Source organism: Rhinopithecus roxellana, chromosome 17 (genome assembly GCF_007565055.1).
Source record: "Rhinopithecus roxellana isolate Shanxi Qingling chromosome 17, ASM756505v1, whole genome shotgun sequence".
In the NCBI taxonomy this organism is placed as follows: domain Eukaryota; kingdom Metazoa; phylum Chordata; class Mammalia; order Primates; family Cercopithecidae; genus Rhinopithecus; species Rhinopithecus roxellana.
Genome location: NC_044565.1, coordinates 66,280,757 through 66,307,076, shown reverse-complemented (window position 1 = coordinate 66,307,076; position 26,320 = coordinate 66,280,757). Strand labels below are relative to the sequence as shown.

At 35.4% G+C, this 26,320-nt stretch overlaps 1 protein-coding gene and 1 long non-coding RNA gene across 2 annotated transcripts in view; both read left to right on the top strand.

Annotated features, from left to right (window-relative positions):
- LOC115894206 overlaps positions 1-7,309 on the top strand; it is a 61,354-nt gene extending 54,045 nt beyond the window's left edge. Inside the window, exon 3 of the long non-coding RNA XR_004054225.1 lies at positions 7,203-7,309. This is a non-coding gene — a long non-coding RNA (uncharacterized LOC115894206). The remainder of the gene's footprint in view (positions 1-7,202) is intronic.
- A 10,709-nt stretch (positions 7,310-18,018) lies between these two features.
- On the top strand, positions 18,019-23,820 carry TDRD15 (tudor domain containing 15). The gene is given in 4 exon segments (XM_010383000.2): positions 18,019-22,807; positions 22,810-22,833; positions 22,836-22,862; positions 22,865-23,820. Coding segments are annotated over 4 exon segments (5,796 nt in total).
- The last annotated feature ends 2,500 nt before the right edge of the window (positions 23,821-26,320 follow it).

Here is a 26,320-nt window from a genome sequence, read left to right as displayed (position 1 = left end):
TGAAAGGGAGGGAGAAAAGGGGAACCAACCAGCTGATTCTGACTTGCAAGTGGTTTGGTTCTTAGGCAGCTCAGCCTCAGAAAACAGCACATTTAAAAGATGAGGGTCTGAAAATTGATTCCTTTGGGACTGTTATGCCTGTATACCCCCTTGGGAAGCTTTTGGGCATTTCTAAGTGTATAGTACAGTATTCCAGTCATGACTACTCACCCAGACTCAGAAGTCTTCTCAGAGGAAACAGCCTATAAGCTGAGAACTGAAGGATGAGTATAAGTTAACTGATGTATAGGTAATGTAAGATTGATCAGATGTTCATGGAGACTTTTTCCGGCAGATTTCAGGTTAAAAAGCATGTAAGTTAGAAAGCAGTATGTGTAGCTTGTCTTTTCACTTTGTTAATGGTTTCCTTTTCGGTGAAGAAGCTTTTTAGGTTGATGTAATCCAATTTGTCTATCTTTGCTTTTCTTGCTGTGTTTTTGAGGTCTTACCTAAAAATTCTTTGCCCAGATCAATGTCCTGTAGCATGTCCCCAACATTTTATTCTAGTAGTTCCATAGTTTCAAGTCTTAAATTTAAGTCTTTAATCCATTTTGAGTTGATTTTTGTTTATGGTGGAAGATGGGGATCTAGCTTCATTCTTCTGCATATGGATATCTAGTTCTCCCAGCATCATTTATTAAACAGACTATCCTTTCCCCAGTGTACGTTCTTGGTGACTTTGTCAAAAATGGGATAGCTCTAAGTGTGGAATTTATGTAGGAGGAAATATCTGCAAATCATCCCTCCCACAAGGGATTAACAACCAGAATCTACCAGGAGTTAAATAACTAAATACCAAAAAAAAAAAAAAAAAAAAAAAAAAAAAAAATTTAAAAGGATGGGCAAAAGACCGGAATAGACAGTTTTCAAAAGAAGACACACAAATGGCCAACAGGTATATGAAAAAAAATGTTCAACATCATTAATCATCAGGGAAATGCAAATCAAAACAGCCATGAGATATCATCTCACCCCAGCTAGAATGACTATTACCCAAAAGACAAAAAATAACAAACCCTGTTGAGGATGCAAAGAAAGGGAACATCAGTACACTCTTGATGGGAATATAAATTCGATCAGTCACCATGGTAAACAGTATGAAACTGTCTCAAAAAACCAAAAATAGATCTGATGGATATCCCAATTAACCTGAGAGAATTGTTACAAATTGCATACATGTATCAAAATATATGTATTCCAAAAATATGTAAAACAATGATATATCAATAGAAAATACAAAAAAGAGAAAGGTTTGTGTGTGTGTGTGTGTCAAAGTGTCCCAAGGTCCCAAGGTCCCTTGTATTGTTTAAAAACAGGGTAAAAATTAACTTCAGAATTTGCTCAATTAAATAAGTGTTAAAAATTGTTGAGTGGCCACCAATAATTAGATGGTACCAGAAAAGATAGTACCAGAAGACAGTAGATAGTACCAGAAAGACAGTACCAGAAAGAATTACTTCCCAAGTGGTAAAGCAGAAAATGGCAGGTGGAGGGTAGGGAGTGGGAAGGAGAAATGTAGGTAAAGAATAAAATTAAATCAATTCAAGAGAAAGCATTCCTGGAGAAACCTAGAAAAAGTAGGAAGACGTAATGCATAAAATAAAATGGTAGAAATCACAAAATATCAGAAATCATAATCAATGTCAATGGACCAAAGGTAAATGCAAGCTTCTAAGACTGACTAAACAAAGAGTAAACAAACAACATTGAGCTAGATGTTGTTTATAAGAGCCACACTAAATTATAAGGACAAGAAGGAAGGTTAGTAAATAAAAGGATATAAAAAGATACACCATGGCAAATACCAACTCAATGAATGTATTTAGCCATGCTAAATAAATGTTAGGTAAAATACCTTAAGGCAAAAAATTTCTTGACATGAAGAAAGTTATTAGAAATTGATAGAATGGTCAATTCATAAGAAAGAAATTTTAAATCTTTATATACTTTAAAGATATATTCAAATTATAGAAATGACAAATAGGCAGACTTACAATAAGCAGATACAAATCACTTTCTGTAACTGATAAAGCTGACAAGCACATCAGGAAAGAAATCTCAATAGGAATTAGGACAACTTTAAACTGAAAGATAAAGAAATTATACTATTAAAAACTTAAGGGATACAACTAATGTAGTACTTGAAGGGAAATTCATAGCTTAAATATATTTTTCAGAAAATAAGAAAGGTTAAAAATAGAGACAGTGTTACTTCAAGAAAATGAAGTAATAAAGTCAGAAAATAGAAGGAAAGAATACAGACAAGGAAAAATAAACTGGAGAACAATTACAACAAGAAAAAACAATACAGATGATTAATAAGACTTGTCAAGAGAAAAATATATAAATAATTAACATACACGATAAAGGAGGAAATGGTTGAAAGAAACAGAAAACTTGACTCCATCTGTGAGTATGAAACAACTGATATGGAAGGCAAGATTTTGCCTCCCCCAAAATACGTATCCAGATGACTTAATATAGTTGAGTTTCTAATTTTTCAAGGGACAGTTACTTTCTGTTCTTGCTATATATGATGTCATATAAATTGCTGCCGAACACAAAAAAATAGAGTTGTGCGGCTCATTTTATGAGACTAGTGTAATTTTTCAAATAAAGTTTTTATTTTAAAATTACAAATTTACAGAACAGTTGCAAGAAGAGTAGAAAGAACATGTCACCTCCCTATTTGAAAGTAAACTACAGGCATTATGCCCAATAACCCCCACTACTTTGTCTATTTCCTATAAACAAGGACTTTTCCCTACATAACCCTAACATACCCACGGGGGTCAGGAAATTAACATTATATACTTTAATACCATCTAATCCACGGACCCAATTCAAGAGTCTCCAAAACAGACAAATAGAATTAAATGCAATAACTTAAATATCTGATTAACTGGTGCTCAATAAATAGATATTCCTTTCACTAATTCACTGGGGCTCCTGAGTTTCTACCCTGGTAGTTGCAAGATGGATCTGTCTGCATGATCTCCAACCCTTGGACAGCCAGGAAGTGGGGTGATACCACCCCAATGTGTCACAGCCATATGACAAGGCTACATCCTGTCCACCACATTAGTCCGTCCAGAGTCTCTCCATGGCCTGTCCCTGAGAGACAAGGCTGTGAGGCTGCCCATCTGGAGCCTAATGCCAGCTTCAAGAACTCCCAGTGGGCACTACCCTTACCTGGCCGCACACGACCTCCGCCCTCAGGAAGGCAGGGACAGCGTCAGGTGGGACGCTTTGCGCAGCTGCAGGCCTCCCCCGCCGCATTCCGGCCTTCAAGCCCGCACATGCTCCCTGGGGCCCCTGCGGGATTACGAGGGGGTGGGTACAGGGCCCGAGTCTCCCGCCATCTTGGGCCCTAACGGTATTTTTCCAGCTCTGGGAAGATCGGCCTGACCCGCCGCAGAGATTTTTGGTAAACCCCAGCTCGGCTTATGTATGGTTAGCCTGCTCCAGGTACTATTGATTTCCATGGTACTTCCCTACTTTTCTCCTCTGACCCACAGGGGCTTTGGCCTCCCAGGGGCGGGCTGAAGTCTGTGGTGGGATCCTCGGCTGCTTCTGTTCTCCCTACGTCTAATGGCGGCGGCGGCTCAGACTCACCTCTCCCACCCTGGAGCAGAGCCCTTCCTCGAAAAATGCAGTTATCAGAGAGGGGAGCACCCAGCATATGGGGTCAATGATGGCTGATCCCTAATGTCAAGTTGTGTGTGAGTGTGAGAGAGACCCTAATGCCAGGGTGTGTGAATGTGAGAGAAACCCTAATGTCAGGGTGTATTAGTGTGACAGAGAGATCCTAATTTCAGGGTATGTGTGTGTGAGAGAGACCCTAATGTCAGGGTGTGTGTGTGAAACCCTAATGCCAGGGTGTGTGTGAGTGTGAGAGATCCTCATGCCGGGGAGTGTGTGACTGTGAGAGAAATCCTCATGTCAGCGTGTGTGTGTGAGAGAGACCTTAATGCCAGGGTGTGTGAGTGTGAGAAATCCTAACGTCAGGATGTGTGAGTGTAACTGAGAGATCCTAATGTCAGGGTGTGTGAGTGTGAGATAAATCCTAATGTCAGGGTGTGTTTGTGAGAAAAAGACCCTAATATCAGGGTGTGTGAGTGTGACTGAGAGATCCTAATATCAGGGTGTGTGAGTGTGAGAGAAATCCTAATGTCAGGGTGTGTGTGTGTGAGAGAGACCCTAATGCCAGGGTATGTGTGTGAGAAAGACCCTAACGTCAGGATGTGTGAGTGTAACTGAGAGATCCTAATGTCAGGGTGTGTGAGTGTGAGATAAATCCTAATGTCAGGGTGTGTTTGTGAGAAAAAGACCCTAATATCAGGGTGTGTGAGTGTGACTGAGAGATCCTAATATCAGGGTGTGTGAGTGTGACTGAGAGATCCTAATATCAGGGTGTGTGAGTGTGAGAGAAATCCTAATGTCAGGGTGTGTGTGTGTGAGAGAGACCCTAATGCCAGGGTGTGTGTGAGAGAAATCCTAATGTCAGTGTGTGTGTGACACACCTTAATGCCAGGGTGTGTGAGTGTGAGAGATCCTAATATCAGGGTTTGTGAGCGTGGCTGAGAGATCCTAATGTCAGCGTGTGTGTGTGAGAGAGACCTTAATGCCAGGGTGAGTGTGAGAGATCTTAATATCAGGGTTTGTGAGTGTGACTGAGAGATCCTAATGTCAGGGTGTGTGTGTGTGAGAGAGACCCTAATGTCAGGGTGTATGTGTGTGTGAGAAATCCTAATGTTAGGGTGTGTGTGACTGTGAGAGAAATCCTAATTTTAGGATGTGTGTGTTAGGGAGAGATCCCAATGCCAGGTTGTGTGTGAGTGTGTGAGAGAGAACAATCCTAATGCCAGTGTATGTGTGAGAAAGAGATCGTAATGCCATGGTGTGTGTGTGAATTAGATTCTAAGCCAGGGTGTGTGTGAGTGTGTGAGATATGCTAGGGTTGTATTAGGAAGAGATCCTAATGCCAGGGTGTGTGTGTGAGTGTGAGAGATCCTAATGCCGAGTTGTGTGTGAGTTGAGCGTGTGTGTGTGTGTGTGAGAGAGAGAGAGAGAGAGAGAGAGTGTGTTAGTGTAGACCAAAAGACATAAAGAGAGTTAAGGTATGGAGGTGCTTTTCTAACGAAATTTATCTTTGATGAATCACTTAATTGTTGTACCACTTTGGTATACATTCAATTTTTCTAACCTTTTGAAATTAACAAGAAATATAAGCTCTTTACAGCATGTCAGCTAAAGCAGAGGGTCAAGTGAATTCCCTTTTACCCCCGGAACTCTTTTTCCAGTTCCATCTCCTGATTTATTTGTTTGATATGTACCCGTCACACTTTCCTCTATTTGTATACGAACACATAATCATGTATACATGTAAGATATCATTTTAATATCTTTTTTATATTACTCTGACCTCCTCCCAAATTGAATAGGATTCTTAAGACCTACTGATCAGAGCGAATAGACATTTTTTATTAGTAATTACAAATATTAAAATAGGTCCTCTATGAATTATTCTTTTCTTCCATTAATGAACATTCAAGTTGTGCATGTGTGCCTGTGCATGTGTGTGTACGTGTGTGTGTCATATAGCTTTAGTGAAGTATATCTGAGATATAACAAACCACATATTTGAAGTGTACAATTTGACATTTGACACATGTATACTCTATGAAACCATTATAAACGACATCATAAGCACATCCATCACCTTCAAAAGTTTCCTTTGGTCCCACTCCAACCTGCGCTTCCCTTACCTGAGTCAATCATTGATTTTTCTGTTACTGTAGATTAATTGGCGTTTTCTAGGATTTTATACAAATGGATTCATAAATTGTGTATTCTGCCTCTTTGTGTTTCAGCATAATTGTTTTGAGAATCATCCATGTTTTTATGAGTATCAGTGCTTCATTCCTTTTTTTTCTTTCTTTCTTTGAGACGCAGCTTCCCTCTTGTTGCTCAGGCTGGAGTGCAATGGCGAGACCTCGTCTCACCGCAGCCTCCACCTCCCGGGTTCAAGGGATTCTCCTGCTGCAGCCTCCAAGTAACTGGGATTACAGGCATGCGTCACCACATCTGGCTACTTTTGTATATTTAGCAGAGACAGGGTTTCTCCATGTTGGTCAGGTTGATCTCGAACTCCCGACCTCAGGTGATCCGCCTGCCTTGGCCTCCCAAAGTGCTGAGATTACAGCATTCCTTTTTATTGTTGGATAGTTTCCATTTTATGCGGTATGACTATTCTATGGTTCCATTGTTTATTGTGTTGACAAACATTTGGGTTGTTTTGTTTTTGGCTATTACAAGTAGACTTGCTGTGAACAGTCCCCTACAAGTTTTTGCATGGACATATGTTTTCATTTATGTTGAGTAAATACTCGGAAGTGAATTGGCTGGGTCATGTGGAAGGTATATGGTATATATTTAACTTTTAAAGAAACTTCCAAACTGTTCTCCAAGTGTTTGTACCATTTTACACTTCCTTCTGCAGTCTGTGACTTTTCCAGTTACACTATACCCTCACTAATGTTTGGTATGGTTGCCCTTTAATTTCAGCCATTCTAGCAGATGTGAAGTGTTATCTTAGTGTGATTTAATTTGCATTTTCTTAGTGACAATGATATTAAGCATCTTTTTCAAATGCCAATTTTCCATCCATAAATCCTCTTTGGTAAAGTGGCTGCTAAATCTTTTACCTATTTTTAAATTGGATTTTTTTTTTTTTTTACTATTGAGTTGTAAAAGTTCTTTATATATTTTAGAGACAGGTTCTAGGTTATATGTTTTGTATTTTCTCACTCTCTGGCTTGCCTTTAGTTTTTTTATTGTGTCTTCAGAAGAGCAAAATATTTTAATTTTGATAAACTCTGATGTATTGATTTTTTCCCCTCTTTAGTAGTTTGAATTTTTTTGTGTCCTGTTTAAGACATCTTTGCTAAGTCAAGTTACCTACGATTTTCTATTTTTTTCTGAGAAGTTTTATACATTTAGTTCTTATATGTGGGTTTATATTCCATTTAGAATAAATTTTTGCATGTGGTCAGTTTTTTTTCCCTCTTTTAAGCTTTTGGCTATCTAACTGTTAAAGCATCATTTGTTGAATTGCTGGCACCTTGGTTGAAATCATTTTATCTTTTATTGACTTTATCTAGGTCTTAATTCTGGATTCTATGATCTGTTCCAGTGAATTATATTTCCACACCAGTACTACACCAGTACCACAGTGTCCTGAGTGCTGTAACTTTATAATTAGTCTTAAACTCAGGTAAGCATAAATTCTCAAACTTTAATCTTTCTCAGTTTATTTATTTATAACCGATTTAGACCATTCTCTTCCTTTGTATTTCCGTAAAAGATTTGAATTTCTACCAAAATGCATCCCAGGATTTTGATTGGGATTATGTCAATTCTGTAGGTGACTTTGGGAAGAATTGATACCTTAAAATTAATTTACATCATCTTTAATTTCTCTTAGCAGAGTTTTATAGTTTTAATTTTATAAGTGTTTCAATAAACATCTTTCAGTATATATTCTTATATTCATAAGGATAGATTACCAAGAGTAATCTTGGTATCAAAAGATGTGAGGATTTTAAGATTAATGGTGCTAAAAGTTTACATGACAAAAATATTATAAGAATTTATTCTCGGGCCGGGCGCAGTGGCTCAAGCCTGTAATCCCAGCATTTTGGGAGGCCGAGAGGGGCGGATCATGAAGTCAGGAGATCGAGACCATCCTGGCTAACATGGTGAAACCCCGTCTCTACTAAAAAAATACAAAAAACTAGCTGGGCAAGGTGGTGGGCGCCTGTAGTCCCAGCCACTCGGGAGGCTGAGGCAGGAGAATGGCGTGAACCCGGGAGGCGGAGCTTGCAGTGAGCTGAGGTCCGACCACTGCACTCCAGCCTGGGCGACAGAGCGAGACTCACCGTCTCAAAAAAAAAAAAAAAAAAAAAAAAAAAAAGAAAATGTATTCTCTTACCCAGAATCTATGAACTTTCATTCTCAACATCTTCTTCATTTGTTCTGGATATAATCATTCAGTTGTTTTTTCCTAACACAGTACATGGAAGAGGAATTTTCATTTTTCTTTTTCCCATACCAGTGATATGGAACATATTTCTATATTAAGGATGCTTTATATTTATATTCCATGTTACAGTTTTTTTTTTTTTTAAATCTGTCATGTGTCTATTCAGAAGCTATTCTTTTTTTTTTTGTGACAGAGTCTCGCTCTGTTGCCCAGGCTGGAGTGCAGTGGCACGATATCGGCTCACTGCAAACTCTGCCTCCTGGGTTCATGCCATTCTCCTGCCTCAGCCTCCCGAGTAGCTGGTACTTCAGGCGCCCTCCACCACGCCCGGCTAATTTTTTGTATTTTTAGTAGAGACCGGGTTTCACCGTGTTAGCCAGGTTGGTCTCAATCTCCTGATCTCGCCCGCCTCCGCCTCCCAAAGTGCTGGTATAACAGGCAAGCTCCACCGCGCCCGGCCGATATTCTTTTCTGTATAGCAATTTTAGCATCTATGTACCTGTGTTCTTCATTCCTTTTACGGTTTTCGGGTTTCTGTCTTTTTTAAGATTGTCCACCTTATCGTAAAATATTTCAAATGTTTTTCTAAATTTTCTTCTAACTTTATGGCATTTTGAAAAGAATTTTGTTTCAGTGTATTTTTCTTGACTGTCAGAGAAGAAATCTATGGCCATTTATAGAAAAATTCGAAACGGAAAAATCAGAAAGAAGGAAAAATCACTGTCACTTAATATAATCCATGGGAAAGCAAGCATTTTCTTAAAAAAATGTTATTATTATTTATTTATTTTTTTGACAGAGTCTTGCTCTGTCAACCAGACTGGAGTGCAGTGGCAGGATCTCGGCTCACTGCAACCTCTGTCCCTCAGGGTCAAGCCATCCTCCCACCTTAGCCTCCTAAGTAGCTGGGACCAGAGGTGCACGTTACCATGCCCCGCTAACTTTTGTATTTATCGCATTGTTTCTCCTTCAACAGTTGATGAAATTTGGGTAGTTTTCACTTTTAGTTGTTAGGAATAATGCTACTAAGAATGGTCCTGTCCAAATATTTGTGTGGATGTGTGTTTTCAGATTTCTTTGGTCTATATCTAGTAATGGAATTGCTGTTTAAGTTTCTGAGGAATCACCAAACTTTTTGAAAATGGCTGCACCATTTTACAGATGCAGATTGCAGGAGGGTTCTAATTTCTCTACATTCTTGCTAACACTTGTAATTGTTCATTTTTTAAAACACAAGTCATCCTAGTGTGTCTGAAGTGGCATTTCATTGTAGTTTGCATTTTCCTAGTGACTGATGATGTTGACTTTCTTTTTATATGCTTATTGGCTGTTTGTGTATCTTTTCTGAAGAAATACGTCGTCAAATCCTTTGCCTGTGTTTAGATTGGATTGTCTTTCCATTGTTAAGTTTGAGATCTTTACATATATTGTGCATCAAGCCCCTTATCAGATAGATGATTTGCAGATATTTTGTGCCATTTGGTGGGTTGACTTTTCACTTTTCTGATGAGTCCTTTGGAGCATAGGTTTTTTTTAAACTTTGATGGTTCAATTGATCTTTTTTTAAATCTTTTGTCACTTGTGCTTTTGGAACCATATTTAAGAAGCCATTGCCTAATTAGGTTATTGTCTTGATATGTTTTCTGTTCCTTATAGCAATACCTGAAACTGGGTAATATATAAAGAAAAAGAATTTATTTCTTACAATTATGGAGGCTGAGAAGTCCAAGGTCAAGGGGCCCCATCTGGTGAGAGCCTTCTTGCTAGTGGGGATTCTGCAGGTCCTGAGGTGGTACAGGGCATCACATGGACAGGGGGTGAGCATGCTAGTTCAAGTCTTTCTTCCTCCTCTTATAAAGCCACCAATCCCACTCCCTGATAACCCGTTAACCCAGTGAATGGATTAATTCATTTATAAGGACAGTACACTCCTGACCTAGTCACCCCTATCAAATGTCCCACATCTCAGTGATTAAGTTGCAATGTGAGTTTTGGAGGGGACAAACATTTAAACCATAATAGTCATGAAGATTTATTTCAATTTTTTTAAGGGATTGACAGCTTTAGTTCTTATCCATAGGTTTTTTTATCCATTTTCAGTAGCTTTTTGTGCAGATGCTCCTCAACTTGCAATGAGATTACATCTTTTTTTTTTTTTTTTGAGACGGAGTCTCGCTTACTCTTTCGCCCAGGTTGGAGTGCAATGCCGTGATCTCAACTCACTGCAAGCTCCGCCTCCTGGGTTCACGCCATTCTCCTGCCTCCTGCCTCTCAGCCTCCCAAGTAGCTGGGACTACAGGCGCCCTCCAGCGCACCCAGCTAATTTTTTGTATTTTTGGTAGAGATGGGGTTTCACCATGTTAGCCAGGATGGTCTCGATCTCCTGACCTCGTGATCCGCCCGCCTCGGCCTCCCAAAGTGCTGGGATTACAGGCGTGAGCCACCGTGCCCAGCCGAGATTACATCTTGATAAACTCATTTGAAATTGAAAATACTGTAAGTTGAAGATGCATTTAATGCTGGCAACAAAAGAGATAGTCCCTGACTTACCATGGTTCAATTTAGGATTTTCAATTTCATGATAGTGTGGAAGCAATACACATTCAGTAGAAACTGTACCTCCTTTTTAAGTTGCAAGGAGCTCTTAGATTTCTATGGGGTTATGTCCCCAAAAATTCCCTGTAAAAAGATTTTTCCCTGAAAAATCTTAAGTCAAACCATCGTAAGTCTGAGAACATCTCATGTATATTGTGTGAGGTTGGGGTCTGACTTCATTCTTTTACATGTGGGTATCCATTTTTTTTCAGGACCATTTTTTGAAAATATTATTTCCCCATGAATAAACTTGGCATCTTGTAAATGTTTACCTTTTTCAGTGTGTTAATGTTGACACTCATGGTGCAAAAGCAATGGTGGGTAAAACTGCTGGCACCTTGCTGTGAATCAAGGCAATGGCACCAAACTATTGGTAGTCATTTTATTATTTACTACCAAACACTTGCAATAAAAAAGGTGGCAGTTTCACTTTAAAATGTCCTTGGTCTAGCAGTAAAAATGAATGATATTGAAGCATGATCCCTGAAAATATGTCTTTTTAGTATTCCATGTGATGAAATGGGAGGTACTCATAAAAGCACATCTGTTGATACTGAACTGTGCAGATCGACTCTAGGAAAAACATTTGATGTAACTATTTGAGTTGCAAACCAATGTGGCAAACTGAGTCAGATTTGGGTACTTGGCACATTGAAGCAAGCTCCTCACTTGGAGGAAAACAACTGACAGTATTTGTCAATGATAAAATCCAAGTTTTAAAGCAAAAATTAGAAAAGTCAGGAAAGTTATGTCTGCCATTCTGAGTTTGATGGTATCCCCAGATTTGATGACTTTTCTGATGAGATTGCTGGTGATACCAGTCAGTTTTATTTGGGAATGTTGGGTAATGTAGTATGTTGACATATGGAAGATCTGTACATCTAACCAATATTTTCAAATTAACCCATGTGATATCTTATAAAATCATGCATATTTAAATATTTCAAAGTACAAGATAGGTAGGCCAGTAGATTTTTAAGTTAACAATACAAAAAGTTCCCTTATGATTTTATATTCCACACTGTAAACTAACTTCGAAGAAACTACTACTCATTGAGTTGTTGTGCATGTCAAAGAAGAATGTCTTCAGTTATATGAAAAAGCTTTTAATGTTCTCCTCCCTTTTCCAACTACGTGTCTGTATAGCTAGATTTTCTTCACATCCTTCACCCAGAATAGCCTATTGCAACACATTGAATGTAGAAGCAGATATGAGAATCCAGCTTAATTTCTATTAAGCAGACATTAAAGAGATTTGTAAAAATTATAAAACCATGTCACTTTTCGCTATTTTTTTTTTTTGGTTTTAGGAAATATAACCATCTCTCATGAAAATATCTATGTTTTTAGTGGGTTTAGTATTTTTAAATGAATTAAATATATTTAAAATTTCTATTTTTCTTTCTAAAATGATAAATGTTGGTAGATATAAATCACATAAATGAAAACTCTCTGAGATCTTCAGTGATTTGTAGGACTATAAATGTATCCTGAGAAGAAAGGTTTGAGAACCACTAGTTTAATAGAACTTTTTTGTTGCTTTTGATAGAGAGGGTAGGGAGGGGCTAGGGACTGTAAAGTTTGTGGGAGGTTACAGTTTTAATTAGAATAGTCAGGGAATGCTTCACCTAGAGGGGATCTTCTGACCAAAACTTGAAGGAAGTGAGGAAGCAAGCTGTGCTCTGACAGCAGTTAAGCCCTAAGCCCAGAGGTGAAAAGATTCGTGGAATGGCAAGGGAGGCATTGTAGCTTCAGTGTAATAAGTGAGGGGAGTGTAATAGGAAATAAGGTTAGAGAAAAACATGGGAGGTTTTGGTGGTGGTGGTGGTGGTGGTGGTGGTGATGGTTAGCCCTTTTGGACTTCATGAAGCCATTTTGATGGCTTTAATTTTCACTCAGTGAACTTAGAAGCCACTGATGTTTTTTTTTTTTTCTCTCAGCATATTGTATCTTATATTTTAAAAAGATCAGTCTGGTTACAATGCTAAGAATATTCACAGGTTGGGATAGGGTGGAGTTAAGGCTAAAAGACTAGTGAGGAAGGTAGTATCACAGACGACAGAGGAAGGTAGTTTAGACCAGGATTGTGGCAGCAGGATTGCAAGTGTCAGATTTTTATATGCTCTGGAAATGAACCCAATAGAATTTCCTGGTGGATTGTGAGTGGAATGATAGTGGAGTCATAGATGATGAAGATATTTGTCTTGAGAAAATCCTTCATGCAGTAAATTAAATTGATTTCAGTGTTGTTTACGGCTTCATTTTTTGCCTGTAATTAACAAAATTAATATATTTAAAAAATTGTATGGCCTCTGGGTTTTGTCTCCTAAAAGATGTCTCCCTTAGTAAGATTAGAAAAATACTCTTGTATTTTCTTCTAATTCTTTTAGATAGTTTCAGTAAATTAGTTCTTTTATCTACCTGGTGTTTAATTTTGCTCTCATTAAAGCAGTTTCTCAAGTTCAGAACTGTTGACATATTGGGCTGAATAATTCTTTGTTTGTGGAAGAATGTGCTCCGCTGTGCATTATAGCATTTTCAGTGGCATCTCTGGCTTCTACCCACTAGAGACTGGTAGCACTCACTTTCTACCTCAGTTAAGACAACTAAATGTATTTCCAGATGCCCCCAAATGTTCCCTTGGGGAAAAAATTACTCCTGGTTGTGAACTTCAGTAAAGAATGTTAAAAAAAATTAAGCCCTGATTTTGAAATATGCATACTCAAATAGTATACCCAGTTTTATTTTCATCACATCAGTGTCATTAACAAGGTGAATCTAGAAACCATTCTGAATATATGGAAACGACAGGAGGAGGAAAACCAAAGCACAGATGCTTCAACTTGAATCAGTCTTTTGGAACATAGTAACCTTGCCAGAATACTGGCCAAAGTTTGAGCAGAATGATCTTAAATTTTGAAAAAGGAAGATTTAATAAGCAGATTCTGTCCCAGAATGGTGCTTTGCTTGTTTGTTTGTGTGGGTGTTTTTTTTTTTTTTTTGTATTTGCATCTTTCATTTTTATTTTGGTTCTTATCCATGATTATGTAGTTTAGTTGAAACAACAGTGTAAAGCAGTGGAAATAATATACATAGTGCACTGGACTGATAATCAGAAAACCTAATCAGAAACCTGAATCTCCTTTTAGATTTCAATTTTGATCAATTTTGGTTTCAATTGATCTTCAGTTCTGTGGTCTGAAAAATGAAGAATCTTATTGTGAAGATCAGTTAAACTAGTGTACTAAAAACCTTTAAAAATTTAAAGCATTATAAGGAGTTATTAATACAAGGAACTATTATTTTACCTGCTTTAAGACTTTTGACAAAATTTATATTTAAAACTTAAAATTGTATCATAGTTCTAGACCTGTACTTTGAAATACTGTAGTCACTAACCACATATAGCTATTGAGCATTTGATATGTGGTTAGTCCAAATTGAGATGTACGCTAAATGTAAAATGTACACCATAGTTTGAAGACTTAGTATTAAAAAGAAATCAAATATCATAATTTGTGTTGATTACATGTTGAAATGATAGTGGTTTGGGTATATTGAGTTAAAATAGATTTCTCTTTTTAATTACTTTTTAATGGTGTTACTGGATTACTTTATATATATGGCTTAATTGTGTTTCTAGTGGACTCTACTGGTCTAGAATTGTTTGATGTTAATTTATAGAAGAGAAACTTCAATGAGTGCCATTATCTATAATATATGTTCTATAGAATCAGGAAATTTTAGTATAGAAAGGGTTTTCCCTATCAATTTTAATAGTGTTTGCAGATTATATATTCCTCAAACCTCAGGGGAACTGTGATGCTGTATATTTTTTATTTAGATTTAATTCAGGTGTTTGGGAACTTTGGATTTCAATTTGATTTTTTTAAATATAATTTTTATACAAAACATTCATATATTATATACTAAATTTAAAAGCAGAGAAGAGCACTAGTTAGTGCCATTAGATTAACTCATTGATTATTTAAGTTGTGGCTCTCCCGTATTTTTGTTTGTTCTGTCTGTGTTGGATCATGTATAATTTTGGAAGCAGGTAGACTGTTCCATATTTGTGAGCCTGACTTTCCCGATACTGTGCTATCAAATATCAAACATCATAAGTCAAATTATATGATGAGGCTGCTATTGGCTTGTGTTTAATAGAATAACTTTATTAGTTTCATTTACTGACTTCACAATTACATTTTATAAACGTATGAAATTGTTAGAACACTAATGAATCCACTTTATAGGTATTTTGATTTTTGCAAAAAATACCTTTTGCGTTTTACATTTGTTTAAGATTTCGGCTGCAGAAAAATGGTTTGAAAAACCTTAATTTAATTAAACTTTTCATTTTACAGATTTAGAGTCTGATTCTAAGGAAAAATAGTTTGCCAAATTTCACACAATTAATTGAGTACTGATATCTGAATCCTGTGTATACAGTGTAAGTACTTTCTGTGATGTAGTAGTCTTCTAAGGATTGTTATATTTGAGTAGGGGTTGGATCTAGAACATCTTGATTTAAATTATGTCTTTAAAATGATATATTTGTTCATTGTGTTAAATAATTAGTATTAGTTTTAAATTTTATATATATTATATTTATATTATATATAAATGTAATAGTTTATATAAATATATGAACATATTTATTATATTTATATAAATATATATAAATATAATGTATTATCTATTATACAAATATATAATATAATATATACTATATAAAATATATAATACAAATATATAAAATATAAAATATATAAATGTGTATTTTTATTATATATTATTTGCAAATATATTCTATAAATATATTTATAGAATTTATATATCATATAAATTCTATATATAAATATATAATATATTCTATAAATATATTTGTATAACATAATATTCTATATTATATATAGAATATATTTTATATATAGAATATATTTCATATATAATATATTTTAAGAGATATATACATTACATATAAATATATACAATATATTTTATATAATATATTTAAAAAGATATATACATTTTATATATAAATATATATAATTAAAAATATGTATATATATACTTGAATTTTCTTTGAATTATTTTCATTTGGTCTTTAGGCACACAAGGATAGGAGCTTTATCCATAACACTTGGAACTTTCTTCATGATCCTGTTGAGTAAGCACTGTAGAGGCAGGTGAAAGAGGTTGACTGACGTCTACAGGAGAGGTTATACTGTCTACCTGATTAAGATATTTTTTTCATTGTGGGGCCCTCTGGTGAGCATCACATGGGACCTAAAATTTTCCTATGTACCAATTCATAGAGGCTCATTCACATACCTCTTCTTCAGACTTTTTTGTAATAAGTCTTCCAGTCTTATTCCTTCAGCATTCCTAATCATCCTGCAGAAACTATTAGCCATTATATATTAATATGCCTAGGTTATTAACTCAAGCAATTTCTTCTTTAGGCAAAGTAGATGTCATGGTAGGTCCTCCTACTGTGAAGATTCTCTTTCATTTCTTAGTCTGACACCTTACCCCCATTACCGCCCCCCACCCGGGTTGGGGTGTAATGCCTCAGCAGTGTATTTCTGGATGTTGCTGGCATTAAGTGAGAGCCATGTATAAACCAGATGTTTACCCCCTCTGATGTGAAATTCCCCAGGAGGCCATCTGTATTGTTTGATGGAGAGACAGTGATGTGGAGGAGTAGATTTTTGATAGTTTGAATAACCTATTTAAAAACTTCCTTGTGCCTTTGGGCTTGCTTTGTCTTATATGTTCTGTATATACCACCTCTGTTTAATGAAGGAGATCTCCTGTGTACATCTACTTTTTATACATTAAAAAGGGTGGCATGCTTCCTGAAAGATGTATGTAAATTTTTTCTTTCCCATAAACCTATGTGAATGGGCACAGGGCCTTTTAGGTGAATGCCAGGAAGACAGTTTTGGTATAATGCAGTATAGGATTATTTGAGAGTACCTGGTTGTCTCTTGATGTAGGGAATTAATGGGGCTATAACCTGAGTAAAGTATGGGAATTGGGTGAAGGCCTGTGACTAAATAATGACAACATTTAGACTTTGGTGAGACTTTATATTCTGGCCCTATATACTCCTCTTTCATCTTTTTATCTTTTACCTCTGAGCTTTGGGGTATTCTGTCAAAATTTTCTTCTAATTTATCTTTATTTTAGGTTTAATTTTCCCATTATAGTTTTAAATCTATCATGTGTGTATAGTTCATCCTAATATTAGTTGTTACATTTTCACCTTTTGATCTTTTTGAGAACAGGACTTTGCTATTTCTTTATTTCTTTCAGTACATCTATTTCTATGGAGTAGCATTTCCTTGTTTTTTTTTTTTTTTTTTTTTTTTTTTTTAGAGGTTCCCTCATTTATTTTTGGGGAGAGGACATGCAATGTTTTTCTCTTACTCATCCTCGTAGAAATAATTTGATGCCTGTCAACTGTTAACTCAGAGTCAAGGAAGAGTTGAGCTGTATTCTGTCACAGTAGACGATGGTTCTTGCCTGAAATTGGGGATTATTTGTATTTCTTGAATATTTGCCTTATTTTTAGAATCCTAAAAATCCACAGATTAGCTGTGGTAGAAAATTTTGCCTTGATGCTATAGATTCCTTCCCTTTTCCACTTGTTATGGCCAGTCATGCCAGTGATAAGGTGTGGATGTACCTAACCTACTTCAGTGTCTTTCTATGCTTGGCTTCCCTTAGTGGTGTCCAGGTCTCAGCTGATTTCCCTCAATCAAAGATGAATCCCCGGGTTGCATAATGATGCTGATAAGAGTCCAAATATTGCGAATTCAGCATAAAGTGGGGAGTGCAAACAATGTGCCCCTTTTTGGTTCACCATCTGTCCTTTCTTCTAGCACTCACCTCTTTGAGTTATAGATTGTTGGAAAGAGTCTGCATGAAGGAAAGTGGTTGTCTTACAGGAGGAGAAGGAGCTCCCCAATGAGGCTAATTTGGCTCCTTTCATTACACCACATCTGTCCAATATCCAGCTGGAATTTCTTAAAGTTTCTGGAAAATAAAGGTTGCTCTTCTCTGTTTTCCAGTGATGATATTCTTCCTATTAAAAAAAAGTTTTTGTAATATTTCAATGAAAAATTTTAAAAGTATAGAAAGCAGTGAATGTTAGATTTTGTTTATTTTACCAGCATCTTATTCGGTGTGTATAATTTTTATCAACATGTTTAAATTTGATAAAATACAGGCATATAATTATTTTTAGTTTTATGTTTATGTGCCAAACATAAGGCTAATTGCAGTTAACTTTGATAGCTAATGAGTAATTATTATTTGCTTTTTAGAAAATGGATTCTACCTCTCTCTTACCAACATTTTTAGATGTGGATCTGACAATATCACATATTAAATGTCTTCCCAAGGACATTCTGGTGAAATTTCAAGGCATAAATAATAATGAATGTGAGTTTGACTACCACATATTGCAGAGAGAAATACAACATACTCCAAAAGTGAAAAATAATGTGGAAATTGATGAATTTTGTTTGGTGGAAGAAAGAGTATCTGGAGAATGGCAGAGAGGAAGAGTCGTGGAAAAGAAAAATGAACTCTATACAGTGCTCCTCATAGATCGTGGAGAAGAACTAAGAGTTGCTGGTCCACAGATTGCTTCAGCCTGTGGCAATTTATTTGAGCTACCACCACGGGTAGTATTTGGTATTTTTGCGAATATACTACCAGTTGGGGAAAAATGGTCCCCTAAAGCTTTGAATTATTTCAAGTCATTAGTAGGAATACAAGTGAAAGGTTATGTGCAAGCTATTTTACCTCTGCAAATGTTTATTTTTGATGTGCCAAAAATTATATCTCAGGCTCTCGAGTTACAATTAGGAAGACTTGTTGATGGAGATTCATTTCGTCTTATTGTGGAAATGTTAGAATTCCCTCAACAAATGCCAGATTTATTGCAACATAAAAGACCTGAATTGTCATTAGGTAATAAAGACATTTCACTTGATATTCAACATGTTCTGGATAAGTTGCAGCCATCTTTGTCAGTAGGAAGTACTGAAAGTGTAAAGGTATCATCTGCATTGAGCCCTAGTAAATTTTATTGTCAGTTAATTAAATGGACTCCAGAACTAGAAAACTTGACAGCACATATGACTTTACATTATGATACCATCTGTCAAGAAACTAGTCCCACGTGTGATAATTTTGGACTACTTTGTGTTGCCAGAAGGCAAAATGGACAGTGGCATAGAGGAATTCTTCAGCAGCTCTTGCCCCCAAATCAAGTAAAAATTTGGTTTATGGATTATGGCAGTAGCGAGGCTATACCCTCAATTTATGTAAAGAAACTTAAACAAGATTTTATTTTAGTACCATTATTTTCATTTCCATGTTCTCTGACATGTTTGCACAGTCCAGATAGAGATGCAAGAACATTTCAACTGAGGGTATTTAAACAGGCCTTGTTAGGACAAGTAGTATATGCACACATTGATTGGTTCAATAAGGATGAGCGTTTGTATTACGTGACATTACAAACTCAAGAGTCTACAGTTAATTCTAAGTGTCTACTGAAGACTGTAGGCACACAAGTACTTTCTCCGATGTCTGATTCAAAAATATCCAATATCTTGAGTGAGACAAGTGTGTCTGATGTAAACAGCTTTGCAGTTGAGAGTTTTATGGGAAATATTGAATGGTCAATAGACTCTCTAAATAAAAAAGGCATTTTAAAAGTAGGTTTTCCCATTGAAACAATAGAAATGGAGATAGAGGCTGCCTATATAGCTTTTATAGCATATGTATTAAACCCATCAAATTTCTGGGTACGCACTAATGACCATCAGAATGAATTTCAAGAAATAATGAAAAATATAAACAAATTTTATGATTTGTGTGAAAACGATGAAATGATTCTAAGAAAACCTGAACCTGGATTATTTTGTTGTGCTAGATATAGCAAGGACAGACGTTTTTACAGAGCTGTCATCACTGAAATTAATGGTTATAAGATTAATGTTTATTTTTTGGATTATGGTAATACTGATTCCATACCATTTTTTGATGTAAAAATTTTGCTTCCAGAATTTTGTGAGTTACCTGCCTTAGCAATGTCCTGTTCACTTGCACATATATTTCCTGTTGAAGATTTATGGACTAAGGCTGCAATTGATTATTTTAAAAAATTAGTTTTGAACAAAGCACTTTTGCTTCAGGTTATAGCAAAAAAAGATGACAAATACACCGTAAATATTCAAAGTGTTGAAGCCTCAGAAAATATTGATGTTATCTCTCTTATGTTACAAGCTGGATATGCAGAATATTGTCAAGTAGAACTAAAATATTTTCCAAAATCTGTAAGTGAATATTCAATGTTAAATTCAAAATCTAAAAACAAAGTTAATATTAAAAAAGTCATATCTGCCCTTCTTGAAGGACCTAAATCTAAAAAGTACCTTTCAAATAACCTGGTAGAAAATAACTTGTCTTTGCCAAAGTCCCCAGCTGTTAATGTCTCAGATTTAAAAAATCCTTTCACCTTGTCTGTGGGACCTGAGTCATCCTGGTCTTATAAAGAATATATATTTAAACCAGGAACAGTTCTTGAAGTTAAATGTTCCTATTATTATGGCCCAGGTGACTTTTCATGCCAACTCCAATGTAAGTTAGAAGACCTAAAATTACTAATGGAGCAAATTCAGAATTACTATAGTATTCATTCTGATCCTTACGAGATTGGGCAGACTGCTTGTGTTGCTAAGTATTCTGGGAAGTGGTACAGAGCTGCTGTTTTGACTCAAGTATCAAAAGAAGTTGACATAGTATTTGTTGACTATGGTTACCAAAAAAGGGTTTTAATTAAAGATCTTTTTGCAATTAACCCACGTTTTCTCTTGCTAGAAAGCCAAGCCTTCAGATGTTGTCTTAACCATTTTATTGATCCTGGTAGTTGTAAATTTTTCAGTTGGACAAGAAAAGCATTCAGAGACTTGCGGAATTTTATCTCTTCATCTAGAGGGTTATTGACTTGTATCATCTATGCCTTAGTTGTTATACATCCCAACCATTTATATAACTTAGTGGATTTACAATCCTCATATACTAGTGCAAAAGAATTTCTTATGAATCGTGGCTCTGCTCAGTATATCACATTATCAGAGACATTCCCATCTTTAGTTAGTCTTTACAGTTACTGTTATTCTTCCTTTAATATAAAAATTGGAAATGAAGAAGAAGTATATATATCTCACATATATAGTCCCAAAAAGTTTTATTGCCAGCTTGGCAGAAATAATAAAGATCTAGAGATGATAGAAACAAAAATCAAGGAGAGCAGTAACCTCAAAAATTGTCCAAAATATGATTCTAATAAAATGAGAGTGTGCATATCTAAGTATGTAGAGGATGGTCTCTCATATAGAGCTTTAGCAGTACCAACAGATTCATCATCTGAATTTCAAGTCTATTTTGTAGACTTTGGAAATAAGCAATTAGTAGGAGAAAATATGTTGAGGGCCATTTCAGCTCAGTTTCCAGAGTTGTTGTTTACACCTATGCAAGCTATTAAGTGTTTTTTGTCAGATCTTAGAGATGTAGATATTCCAGCAGAAATCAGTAGTTGGTTTAAAGACAATTTCTTGGGAAAACCATTAAAGGCGATAATATTGTCCCAGGAGTCAGACGGACAGCTTGGTATAGAATTGTATGATGGATCTCAATATATAAATGAGAAAATTAAAGTATTGCTTCATGCTTACGGAAAAAGACATTGTGACCAAGCATGCTGCATGGAAAAGAGTAATAAAATAAATGAGAATAAGAGACTTACTACTTCTTTGAAAGGCAGAACAGGAAACAACTATTGTCCTAATGTGATTAATAAAACTAGTCCAGTAACATATTCCGAAAGAAAAATGGATCAGTTGATGCATCCCAAAAGTATATATGCCAGGTTTTTGAAGCCATCAGTTTGTTATAAAATGGAACCTGTGTCAAAAAACAAAATGAAGAATTCTTTGAATGATGGGCTTAAAGGTATAAAAATTGCCCCTGGAGCTGCACATATTCTTGAGAACAGGGGTGTGCGTCAAAAACCGCTAAAGGTTGTATCACAGTCTTTTATCAGAGCATTAAATCAAACATCCTCACAAAACCCATATGACCTTATTAGGCCACGGATTAAAGACCTTCCTCAACCACAAATTTATTTGAATGCCAAAGTTAAAGGTTATGTATCTAATATCAGTAATCCAGCAAGTTTCCATATTCAGCTTGCTGAGAATGAAAGTATAATTATCAGACTTGCTGATGCTGTAAATACAACAGCAAGGAGATTGAAAGAGAGAAAATCAGTTCCACCTCTAGTGGGAGATCTTGTAGTTGCAGAATATTCTGGTGACAATGCCATTTACAGGGCAGTTATTAAGAAAATTTTGCCAGGAAATTCTTTTGAAGTAGAATTTATTGACTATGGTAACTCTGCGATAGTAAACACATGTAAAATTTATGAACTTCAGAGGGAATTTTTAACTGTTCCTCAGCTAGGAATCCATTCTTTTCTTAGTGGAGTAAAATGGAATGAGCCTGATGAAATATGGGATGACAAAACTGTGGATTATTTTACTTCAAAAGTACATAACAAAACAGTTTATTGTGAATTTTTGAAAAAGCATGATCAGAAATGGGAAGTAAATTTGATTTGTGATGAAAGATGTGTCATTAATGAACTACTGAAATGGAAAGTGTGTTCAAAACTAGAGAAGTCAGCATTGCAAATGCCTCAGGTTCTGGATCAAAAGGTGAGCCCAGGTGATAATAATGAAGTGAAGAAAGGAAAATCAAATGAGTCTGAAGGTTCTATGAATTCGAACCAATAGCTGTTTAAAATTCCTTTCGAAGAATTCAAACCTGGACAACTTGAAAAAGCTGAAATGCTTAATGTTTCAAAAAGTGGAAGATTTTATGTGAAGTTATCCAAAAATAAAAAGATTTTATCAGATTTAATAGTATTAATTACTAAAGAAGAAAAAAATTCCCCCTTTTTATCAATGGAAAGTATTGAAAAAGGTTTAGAATGCTTGGCAAAATCTAAAAATATCTCGAAATGGCATCGTTCAAAAGTGGAAAAAAGTATGTTGATGATAAAGTACTTGTTTTTTAGTAGATTGTGGTATCTATGAATAGTGCCTGTATGTAATACCAAGCTGCTTAGTAACGAAATAAGAAGTATTCCTAGACAAGCTGTACCTTGTAAATGGATTTGGTTTGAAAATTCTAAGAACATGTCATTTGAGTGCTTATTTGCTCATTTGGAAATAAATATTCTTTTCCTGAAATATTTAGATGCTGTTTGGGAAGTAGAAATTTTGGTAGATGACCTGTTACTTTTGGAATACTTAAATTTGAATACAGTTCATGTTGAAGAAAACAAACTTAGACCTGCAGAAATTGTTTACAACATTGAATCTAAGACTCCTATATCATCATGCACAATAAAATCATTTACTTGGGTTCAATTCCAAAATGATAGGCAGTATTCTGGTATTGCAACTGCTGTTTCTGATCCATCAGACTTCAGTATTCAGTTAGAAGATTTCTTTGACATAATGAAATATCTTTTTATGTTGCTTTCTGATCCCCCGGAGACCTTACAAACATTGCCTCTGGAGTTCATAATTCCCGGTTCTAGTTGTTTGTTCAAATATAAATCGGAAGATCAGTGGAATAGAGTAGAAATTTCTGAAGTCTCACCTCAGTCTTTATGTCTTGTGTTGATTGACTATGGATTTTCTTTTTATATACATTATTCAGAAATTATAAATCTTAAAGTTGTTCCTGAGGAATTTTTGAATTTGCCAAGGCTGAGTTATCCATGTATTTTATATGGTGTCTTACCTGCTAAAAGAAAACATTGGAGTGAAGAAGTCAAAAGCTTTTTTCGAGATTTCCTAAGTAAACCAGACCTAGTTTTTCAGTTTAGGGAATGTAATTCTGAAACAAAACTGAAAGTAGATGTCATGCATGAGAAAAAGAATTTGGCAGATATATTAGTTGCATCTGGTCTCGCAACTTCTTCTAAAGATTCAGCTTATCTTGATGCAATTTCTGCTACTGAATCTACTAAAATTCCAGTATAAATTACAGAGTAAGCCTGTTTTCCCATTGTTAGATCAAAATTGTTACAAAAATCAAAATATAAATTTTACATGCACTGAGAAACAAAAGTATAAACAGAAATCTACAAAGAGGAAAGATGTCTGTAAGAACCTCTTAAGGAAAATTCGTATTAGTAAAAAATCACATTCTAGAAATTTAACAGTGAGAAAGAAAGTTGGTAGTGGAAAACATTTCCAGAGTACCATGTTGTTTGATACATGTACAACAACTTCACTTTGGGAACTGCCCGATGGTTTGAAGAACAGCAGTTATGTTGAAGACATTTTTGAAAAACTACCAACCGAAGGAATACAGGAAAATAAGACAATGAACTTGAGAACAGCAGTAAAAACATCGCATGATAATGAAAACAAAAATCAGAAGAACACTTAAAAGGTAAATAGACATTTTTATAAAGTAGATTATTTTCTGTAGAATCTTTTTTTTATTCTTTAAAAGTTTTTCATGTACTAACATCCACATTGAAAATAAATGGCAGGAAAACTTACGAGAAAATCTGGATAAACGGATGAACTGGAAGTGGCCACTATGATTAGAAAACGTTGCTTCACTATCTTTACATTTTTTGAATGGTGAAGTTTTTAGAATGTAGTGAAAGATTTTAACCACACATGCATGCACACATGCATGACATTTCACAAATAATTTCAAGGGTTTCATAAAACTCCTAAATATCTGTATATCTCATGTTAATAAATCTTGCTATTATTAGTGAGCTTCCTGGGCTCATTTTGAAGAATCATTTTTTCTGTTATATATAGTTTTATATCATATGAAATGTCTTTAGGTGTTTTAAGTGTGCTTCTAAAATATTTCTGAACCAGATAAATTTATAAATAAACTGATTCTAGCATATTTTCTCTTAAATCTTTTAGATGTCAAACTGACCCTAAAATATTGTTAAAATTTTAATATTTTATGCACTACAGTATTGTCTGATTTTGTTTATCCACATTACATTCATTTTCTGTATGGATTAGTTACTGAGGATTTTGTAGGCTGTAAAGAATGTTCCCTGGCAAATGTTTGTTTGACTTTATAAATAAAACGTGTATTATTCCACATTCTGTATTATAACTAACGTCATAACAGGCTATACTCTTTCAGTGAGTGGAAATATCTTGTTTTTACTGATGTAATGTTAGAAGGTATTTTATTTGAATTTTACCTAGATGTTTTATAGTGAATTGATAAATGCTTTACAATTGGCGCCCCTTTCTATCTAATTTTCGAATCTTTCCTGATAGCAGTAGTGGTTATTGTAGCGATAGAAACAGCTACCACATTTTGAGTGCTTATTATGCTTCAGGCACTGTCTCAAGAGTCTTATATGTATTACCTCATTTAATGCTTATTACAACTCTACAAAATATGTTGATATAAAGGTCTAGGAACCTAATAACTAGTACTCCACTTCGAGTTCTAAACCACTTTCAAATAAACCTCTTCAGAAGGAGAAAGATAGTTGTTAAGCAAAATGTCACACTTAAAACAAACAAAATAAATAAAACCAAAAACAATATTGAAGACTGGCTTATATTAATGGAAAAATTGGCTTACCAATAATGAAATAAGGAATTATTTAGGCTTACACAGACAGTTATAGGCACAGACAAGAGAATCTTCTTGGGAGGGTACCCATGTGAAACAGCCTAAGGCAGTTCTCCCCAAAAAGAAAAGGAGGAGGAAGAGGCTAATCAAACATAGGTCTTTTTCCTTCCAAATGGACCAGTGAGATTGACCTTATTTCTGGAAGGCATAAGTAAGAAGAACAAAGAGGCTAGGAGTATTATGCTAGGAGAGTGCCCCACCCATGAACCTCCACATGGAAGGAAACATCAGGAGTGGGAAAGAAGCATTTTCCTCCAAGCTATTATCACTGCTTTATGGATGAGTCTCAGGGAAATTAAATATCTTGCCCATGAATTTAAAGCTGGTAAGTAAGGAACTGAGATGTTCAACTCAGATTTCTCTGACTGCTTTTGTTTGTTATTTATACTGCCTTTTGAAAAGTAGTTAGCTTACTTGGGGAAGAGTTTCCTATAAACTCTTGGCACCAAACCATGCATTTTGGCTCTTATGTCCTTTATTGTTCCCTTACCTGTGCATGTGTCTACCTTCTAAAGGGGTCTTTTTCCCCATCAGATTCTTTAAGGACCCACTTTGGGTCCCAGCTTCTATCTCATAGCACTCCTAACACACAGTGAATCACTGAGTGAGTTAAAGTAGCTGTTGTAAAAGCAGTTAGAAAACCAAACATTAAATTATACTTCAAAACACAAATTTGAAGTCCTATGTAAGGAAAAAAATCATGACTTTGTATGACAAATATAAGAAATATAGTTTCATAGACTAATAATAAATTTCCATGCTTGCTGTAATCATAGCCTTAAAACAAAGCAAGAAAACAACATTAAAAAAAAACTGGTTTTATTGCCTTTACTATTTCAGCTCCTACCA